General features: G+C 51.8%; 1 protein-coding gene across 2 annotated transcripts in view; it reads left to right on the forward strand.

Annotated features, from left to right (window-relative positions):
* arhgap42b (Rho GTPase activating protein 42b) overlaps nt 1-7,500 on the forward strand; it is a 59,919-nt gene that overhangs the window by 9,991 nt on the left and 42,428 nt on the right. For both annotated transcript variants that reach the window (XM_027010111.3, XM_027010112.3), the window contains exon 2: nt 4,063-4,158. In XM_027010111.3, the coding sequence (XP_026865912.2) occupies nt 4,063-4,158 (96 nt within the window). The remainder of the gene's footprint in view (nt 1-4,062; nt 4,159-7,500) is intronic.

The following is a 7,500-nucleotide window of genomic DNA, read 5'->3' on the forward strand; positions in this document are numbered from 1 at the left end:
GGTCTGCCTTACCACTGACCTGAGACCAGTGAGGCTACTCATACGCATATTTTGAAGAGAGCTTTTCCCCCGGGGCCGGCGCGATCCAGGGTCAGCTGTGGTTGGTGAATGCTTATGCGCTCGCACAAAGCTTCAGGAAGAGAAAGCCAGTCCCGGATAAGCCTGGTGTCAGCGTGTTCTCCGCAGTGGTGATGTGCAGGGTAATCCGTTACTGACGGAGCTCCCTCACCCTGACTGAGCAGGGTTGGACCCATTACCGACCCATGACCCCCCCCGTGCTAGGGCTGGATCAGCACCCCGCGAACGCTGTCTCTGACACACACACACGCGCGAGCAGAGCCGGGGGCCGATGTGGATCCCAAAGCGCTTTATATGGCTTCGTGTGCTAGAATGGTTTTTCCAGCGGCCTGTATCTGATGGACGAGTCAGACTAAGGTTATACACCACAAGATCTTTAGGGGTTTTTTTTTTATGGAAATCGACTGCTCGGCATCGACGTACAGGGCGTGAAACGAGCAACGCCTCGGCCGAACGCCTTGCTCTGCTCTCACGCTTCAGAAAACAGTCACACGACTGCTCCTCGCCAGAAAGCAGGACCGCGTTCGCTCCACGGGGTCCCGTGATCTTTCCTGGCCCCCCGAGACGCCCATTTGTCTAGTTGTCAGGGCGGCCCCTGCTGGTCCCCACGGCTGCCTCTGCCACGCTTTAAAAGGCAGAAAGTGGAGTTCAGCGTTTGCTTCCAGCCTCGTGCCTTTAATCCCCAGCCGCCTCACCCCACCCCCCACCCCCCACCCCCCGGTGCATGCCGCAAATGTGGAAATGGCTCCATTAGTGTTCCGAGACAGACGGCCTCAGACGGAGCGGAATGTCGCCTGCTCTGTTTGTCTTTTGGGAGAACACCACTTCCACCCTGCCCTTTCCCACCCTCTCTCCCAAATGAACATCCGAGGCATGTTCACGGGCTGGGTAGAAATCGGAGGATGGAGAGGTCCCGTCCTGATGGTGGAGTCCCCAACCATCCTCCATGTCACCATTACCACTTAACTACGTCAGGTTCGGTGAACCTTCCAACTGGCTAATCCCTTAGAATGCCCAGTACCTACTTAGTGTTATACAGACCACTAGAGAAATATGTTGTGCAAGCATGCGTTGCTAGGCAGTGTTATTAGTGTTTATAAGACAAGTGTGATGGAAAAGTAGAGTGTAAAAATAACCATTCATTGCTTCTCGTGCTCACCAGCTTATTCTGCTATCTGTCCAAATGCCCAATAACTGAAGTGTTATTAAGTACCCTTTCAGACTTGAGATGCAACCTTCAGAGATTTCTTTTTTCTTTTTCATTCACTCAGCCTCATTGTACTCCTGCCATTTTTTGGAGGTGTTTTGGAGTTTGCATGAGATGGCGACATCCTCAAGGTGAATCCCCTTGCTCAGAGACGCTGAATTGGGAAACGCTGTTTAGACCAGATCACTAGGTCATTTTCCAAAAAGGTGTCATTCATAAGAACGCTTGGGGATTATTCCAAGGTTTGACCACTGTTTTGGGTTCTGCCCCTCCTGCAGGAAGTAGGAATGATTTGAGATGATGTTGAAGTAGCTTCTACCAATCGCAGCAGCATGCTATGTCCACACCTCGACGGAGACGCTTTCCATGGCAACTGAGGCCCACTTGAGTGCTCTTGACCCCTCCTAGTTCGACTGGGGGTGGGATGCACGTGTCACAGCTTAATAAGGTCCAGTCACAGGGGAGAAGCAACCCCTTGACAGTAGTCATTCACAGCAGGCAGGAGATCTAATGGGAGCATGCACGTCTTTTTGGGCGCTGACACGCTGTAGCACATATCGAAGAACATCTTTGCACTTTGTTTTGCACAGCATTAACACTCTCTTTCCAAGATAAAGTTAATACATTTTTGAGTGCAGAGCTTATATGTCAGTGAAGGCCACTGTAGATGTGCATGCGGTCTTGCAGCGGGGCCGCGCTCACAGAGACGCCGGTCTGCATTCGGTCTGTTGTGGAGGTGCATTCACAGAGACGCCGGTCTGTGATGGGGCGGCACTCACAGAGACGCTGGTTTGTGATGGGGCCACACACACAGAGACGCTGGTCTGCAGTAGGGAGGCACTCACAGAGACGCTGGTCTGTGACAAGCTAGCAATCACAGAGCCGCTGGTCTGTGACGGGGCCGCACTCACAGAGCCGCTGATCTGTGACGGGGTGTCACTCACAGAGACGCTGGTCTGTGACGGGGCGTCACTCACAGAGCCGCTGGTCTGTGACGGGGCCTCACTCACAGAGACGCTGGTCTGTGACCGGGCCGCACTCACAGAGACGCTGGTCTGTGACGGGGCCTCACTCACAGAGACGCTGGTCTGTGACGGGGCCTCACTCACAGAGACGCTGGTCTGTGACCGGGCCGCACTCACAGAGACGCTGGTCTGTGACGGGGCCTCACTCACAGAGACGCTGGTCTGTGATGGGGCCTCACTCACAGAGACGCTGGTCTGTGACCGGGCCGCACTCACAGAGACGCTGGTCTGTGACGGGGCCTCACTCACAGAGACGCTGGTCTGTGACGGGGTCTCACTCACAGAGACGCTGGTCTGTGACGGGGCGTCACTCACAGAGACGCTGGTCTGTGACCGGGCCGCACTCACAGAGACGCTTCCTCTATCCCTATCTCTCTTTCTCTCTCTCGCTCTCTCTCTCTCTCTTTCAGCCTCCTCCCAGCCAGCAATGCTTCTATGCTTTATCTCAAAACTAGACTACTGCAACTCGCTACTTGCTGGTCTTCCTCTAAGAGCCATGAAACCTCTACAACTTGTCCAGAATGTAGCAGCACGACTGGTCTTCAATCTTCCGTAGTTCACACACGTTACTCCACTGCTGCACTTCCTTCATTGGCTCCCTGTAGCTGCACGCATCAGATTTAAAACCTTGATGCTTGCCTACAAAGCCAAAAATGGACCAGCCCCTTCATACATGAGGTCAATGGTCAAAGCCTCGAGTACTTCAAACCTCAAGTACGGCTCGGCTTGAAATACCTTGCTTCAGGTCTCATGGATGACAAGCATCGAGACTATTTTCTGTCCAGGCTGCAAGATGGTGGGATGAACTCTCACTTGCTATCCAGACAGCAGAGTCACTTGCAGTCTTCAAATGCAGACTGAAGACCCATTTATTTGCAGAAAGTACAACTGACCCTGCTCCCATATTGACTGACTAAATTAGTACTTACTGTAGGGTATTGTTTATGTTATTTAACAAACTCTAGCACTTATTGTTTTTTGCCCTTATCATTGTTTAAGATAGACATTTTGTACTTTGTACTTCCAGGTATCAGCATTGATCCCTGTATTCTACAGTATTCTAGTTCATTGCTATGTTGGACTCTAACCTACTGTACTGCACTAGTATATATTCTATGAGTAAACGACAAAGCACTTTTGTAAGTCACTCTGGATAAGAGCGTCTGCTAAATGCCATAAATGTAAATAAATAAAAAGTGAAAATAATTAGGAATAGAAGAAAAAAATCATTATTTCTAAAATAAATTAATAATTAATCAACAAACCAGCCAACTAAGAATTACTGGTTGTCCCTTAGGCTAACAAGATTCTACAGACCAAGCTGCCCACACATGTGATCCAGGGCAGTTTCTCTTTATTAATGCACTCTAGAAACACAGGGCAGGCGCTAGAAGAATGGGTTTCGAATTGATTCATATTTGCGATACTTGGTTAGGAAGCGAGTCTCTCTGCTGCTCCCAGGTGGCAGTGGGAGCACAGCTTGTCCTCTCTGGAACGCCACGTCTGTCTACGACGGCCAGTTTCAGTGTCCGGGCTGTGCTTACTGACCCTTTGAATTGGCAGTGCTTTCTGATGGATTTTGCCTTTGATTTATGGCCAAATAGCATTGAGGTTTGTACAGCGATTGCGTGCATTCTTTCCAATATGAAGCGTATTTTTGTTTTGCTTTGGGTAAAACTTGGTTGCATCTGATTTTCTCTGCTTTTTCTGTCATTCTTTCTCTCTCTCACCCTCACTCCCTACCACCTGCAGATCTGTCCGTGGCCGTGCAGAAGTTTTCTCGCTCTCTGCAGGAGTTTCAGTTTGAGTGCATCGGCGACGCTGAGACGGACGATGAGGTGAACATTGGTAAGCGCGCGCCCTCCGATAGGGACATGACGGAGTGCTTTTTCAGCCTCTGCACCGTGCCCTCTCCCTGAATCCCAGCGTGTTGAGAGGACGCGACTCCCTCCCCGCACTCACTCCCTCGTCTCCTCCCCTCTAACCCGAGACGCCTTCGCACGGCCTGTCCCACAGAGACGGGATTGTCATCCTAATTATGACCTTTTCCTGGCATTTCCGCAAGCGTTCCCTCTGGGACACTGTCATTCCTGCTACACAGCCTTCCTCCAAGAGATACAGCAGAGTCAGGAATGGCTTCTTGTGACCCCCCCCAACACACACACACACACACACACACACACACACGCACGCACACTCTCTCTCTCTCTCTCTCTCTCTCTGATAAACACCCATGCTTTTCATGGGCCTGGCCGGGTCACACTGACCGGCAGGCGTGCGGTAGGCTGCAGCCTGCGTAGTGATCCCCGGCCCGGAGTTCACCCTGCAAGTCCCCGTGAAGGCGTCTTCGCCTTTGGACCGCATGCATAACAGATCGCATCGATTTGCCTACATTATAGGCCTTCACATCTCTTCATCCCTTTAAGAGATCAGAGTGACTAATAGTGATCTGTGTCAGAGATTAATGGAAGCACAGACCCACTCACCCTCCACAGCGGCCGCAGAACAGATGTGCTGAGAGTTCGAACACCCTGATGGGCTGAGCCGCTCAATTTCCTCCCCTCCTCCCCTCCCCCCCTCCCACCATCCGTTTTCAGTCTTTCTCATTCTCTCTCTCTCTTTCTGTCTTTCCACTTCATGCTCTTCCTCTATTTCTGTTTTCTTGTCTGTCTGCCTTTCTCTCATTTGGTCCTGTCTCTCTCTCTCTCTCTCTCTCTCTCTCTCTCTCTCTCTCTCTCTCTCTCTCTCCATCTCTCTGTCTCTCTTCTGCCCTACCTCATTATCCCACACTCCTGTCCCTACCATCTGAGCCTCATGTCCGTGGGGCTCGACTGGCTCAGTCCATCTGCGCACGGTTCGAGGTGTCGGACCCCTGTGCTGTGCCCACCGTGTGAAGCCGTTTGCGAAATTTCCCCTACCCCCATTCTGTCTGCGGCCACGTAGGAGAGAGCCAATTACAGCTACCGAAGTCTAGCACCGTGAGCTGGTTCGCCGCCGACCGCAATCTGGCAAGCCAATTACCCCTGCCCTGCCCCCCAGTATCCGTAAGGTACCGGTCCAGCCATCAAAGATGACCGGTCTCGGATCCGGTTGCCGTGCCTTGCGTCGCACCCGTTCTCCTCCCAGGCTGGATCAGAAGGGCGGCGATGAAGACCAAGCAGGCTGAATGGTTTGGGCTGCCGGCTTCCAGCAATCGACCCGTTCAGCCACTCGGATGTGTAGGGCCGCAAAACGCTGCCTGTTCACCCAAAAGTGGAAACGCACGCTGACCGCGCGACTGTTGCCTTTCCGTCAGGGATTGCTGTTTCCATTTGTGTATGGGGCAGAGGTCTCGTGTGACGACAAAGCCACTCCAAACCCCCCGTGCAGTAGCGCTTCTGTGACGGCCAAACACACGTGACCTCCCCCTGCCGGAACCCGGCCCGGAAATGACCATCCATCAACTTCCACCCGTAGAAGTTTTCAAAGTGTGTGCTATCACCGATCCCTCTGCGCCTGGGCTCTGAAAGGGTCAGATTGCTTTTGCTGGTGAAAAATGTAATTGTCTGCTGGAATCCATCTGGTCATCAATGAAAGAGCTGCTTTTGGGGCGACTTGACTGGACCCCTGCGTGCCGTCCTGATGCATCTGGGCTGTAATCTGCTTTGAAGCTCTGTCCTGCCCTAAAGGTTCCTGCAGGCTGGCAAGGAACGCGAACGGACGAGGGGGGTCTGCTGACCTCCCATCGATTCCATTCACTGGTTTCCTGCCGTGACATTCACAGGCTGCCACGCTTATCATGAAATCAATCCAACAGCCAGGCTCATGACCATAGAAATATTAATTGTTGTAAAAAAAGTTAGACGGAGGTTAGTGGAAGGTCTCTCTTTATCTCCCTCTCTCTTCCCCCACTCTCAATCACTTTCTGTCTTTCTATCTCTGTCTTTCTCTGTATCTGTCTCCCCACCTCACCTCTTTTCCGTCTCACTTTTCTCTCCAAAAGGTCATGTCTCGTCAGGGCTTGACGCTTCAAGCCGAGGGGGAGCGTCGGGTATAACACCACTGAAGAGGGGTTGAATTTCAAAACAAGTCAAACATTAATACAGTCCTAGAATTGCACCTTCCTCGGATAACGCGTCGAGTTTGAAGCTGCGGGCGTGCGGCGGGCCTCCAGGTTTTAGAACGGTGAATGCATTCTGAAGCAGAAAATAAACAGACCAGGTGTCCATGGCCGCGTATCTGATCAGAACCTTTCAAAGGCGAGCCATTTCTGCTCCCTTCGCCTTCTCTCGGTTTATTTGGGAGCTTTGGCTTATACGCCTGTTGCTTTTTTGCCAGTAATCCGTCAGTGGCGTGCAGGGTTTAAAGCACCGTGCTCCCTCCGTCCTGAGAGACTGCCCCTCAGCCGTCCCTCTGTAGTCTCTCTCATCTCACTTTCACTTTCTCTCTCTCTGTCTCTCTTTATATGTCTCTCTGCCCCTTGCGACCATTCTTTTTTCCCCTCTTCACTCGTTCTCTCTCTCACTTCATCCACTTCTCTTAACTTTTTATAAACATGGGCATGTATACACTCGACCATTAAGAAACGGGCAGACACACACACAAGAACCCGCAGACTCACATACACATGAGCAAACAGCCAAATAGAGCAGGCCAGCATTCTTCATGAGGCTTATCACTGCATCTCTGCCAAAGGCCAAGAGCATAATGGAGGGGGGGTGGTGGTGTAGAGGTGGGGTGGGGTGGGGAAAGGGGTGGGTGGATGATGCACGGCTTGCCCGCCTGGTTCGATGGCCTGATAATGATATTCATCGGTCTGGCAAGCACATGCGTTGTGTCTAAATACAGGTCAATGCAATGTCAGAGAGTGAGAAAGACAGTAAGAGAGACAGAGAGAGAGAGAGAGAGAGAGAGGGGGAGATATAGATAAAGGGGGATATAGAAAGAAAGAAGCGGGATGGTAGAAAGGGAGGAAGGAGGGTGGTAGAGAGAGGGAGCGAGTGAGTGAGTCCCTCGTCTGTCCTAATGAAGTACTGAAATCCTCCATGGCTGCTGGTTGGCACTGGGCTCTGTGCCGGCCACGTCTCAGCGTGCCTGTTTATTACAGAGCCGAATAAAACGGAGCTGTGCCAACCGTTACGTATGGGAGGCCGTTTAAGGTGAAATCAGTGACGTCTGTGATCACGCACACTACTTGGACGTACTGTACAT

This window comes from Electrophorus electricus, chromosome 6 (genome assembly GCF_041902795.1).
Source record: "Electrophorus electricus isolate QZ-2024a chromosome 6, ASM4190279v1, whole genome shotgun sequence".
Lineage (NCBI taxonomy): Eukaryota > Metazoa > Chordata > Actinopteri > Gymnotiformes > Gymnotidae > Electrophorus > Electrophorus electricus.